At 40.9% G+C, this 692-nt stretch overlaps 1 protein-coding gene across 1 annotated transcript; it reads right to left on the reverse strand.

Moving 5' to 3' along the window:
• Positions 1-6: 6 nt before the first annotated feature.
• LOC107579766 (phospholipase DDHD2-like) lies at positions 7-686 on the reverse strand. Its single transcript, XM_016265562.1, has 4 exons — positions 659-686; positions 433-573; positions 196-340; positions 7-111 (listed from the first exon to the last, which is right to left on the reverse strand). The coding sequence occupies exons 1-4, from the start codon at positions 666-668 to the stop codon at positions 36-38; spliced, it is 372 nt and encodes a 123-aa protein (XP_016121048.1). The 5' UTR covers positions 669-686; the 3' UTR covers positions 7-35.
• Positions 687-692: the final 6 nt, after the last annotated feature.

Here is a 692-nt window from a genome sequence, read left to right on the forward strand (position 1 = left end):
AAAGGTAGTTGTACAGCACAAAAGGTATATAGCATTCATAAATGAGCGTTTCTCACTTGGATATTTCCATAAATCTCTCTCAGAACCAACAGAGCAGTATCTTCGGACTCCCTGCAAACGAAACAGAAAGAATGATAGATTTCAGAGCATATAAACAATACACCATAACCAGTGTCATGAAAGATTTTCTCTTACCAGTAGCACAAATGGCTTTGTATGGCAAACAGGTATTCATTGAAACTTTCAATCGGTGTCTCCTGAAGGACAAAGTCAATACGTCGCCCACGATTCAACGTCCCCACCTTGGTGAAGTTACTTTCCTCCTGCTCCATTGGTGACACTGCACCACAAATATTCAAATTTAAGGAGGGACATTCGAAATGCGCGGTGGATTTTATAAATATCTGAATCAAGAAAAGTTTCATTAGATACCTTCTGCTTCATCTGTAGGGGTCATGGAACTGATTCCACCCTCTGCGAGCGCTGGCGTTGGGACCTGAGAAATGCTCTGCCAAACCATTCGTAGTGATCCCAGTAGATCAGAACTGACCCGAGTCAAACCTTCTTTGAGTTCTGTAAGCATCAAGACATTTCATTCAGTTACTTTTAGGAATTTTAGAATAGAAAAACTCTTGGTTTATAAAGTCACTTGACATACCGAGGTGCATCCTTTTTCTGCCTTTATGATGGGG

Source organism: Sinocyclocheilus grahami, unplaced genomic scaffold, assembly GCF_001515645.1.
Source record: "Sinocyclocheilus grahami isolate Dianchi unplaced genomic scaffold, SAMN03320097.WGS_v1.1 scaffold20042.1, whole genome shotgun sequence".
NCBI classification, from domain to species: Eukaryota; Metazoa; Chordata; class Actinopteri; order Cypriniformes; family Cyprinidae; genus Sinocyclocheilus; species Sinocyclocheilus grahami.

Excerpts from the sequence above, each read along its gene's own strand:
- LOC107579766 (XM_016265562.1), bottom strand. Across the intron at positions 341-432 it reads CCCTACAGATGAAGCAGAAG|TGTCACCAATGGAGCAGGAG; the intron begins GTATCTAATGAA and ends TTTGTGGTGCAG. Across the intron at positions 112-195 it reads CAAAGCCATTTGTGCTACTG|GGAGTCCGAAGATACTGCTC; the intron begins GTAAGAGAAAAT and ends TTTCGTTTGCAG.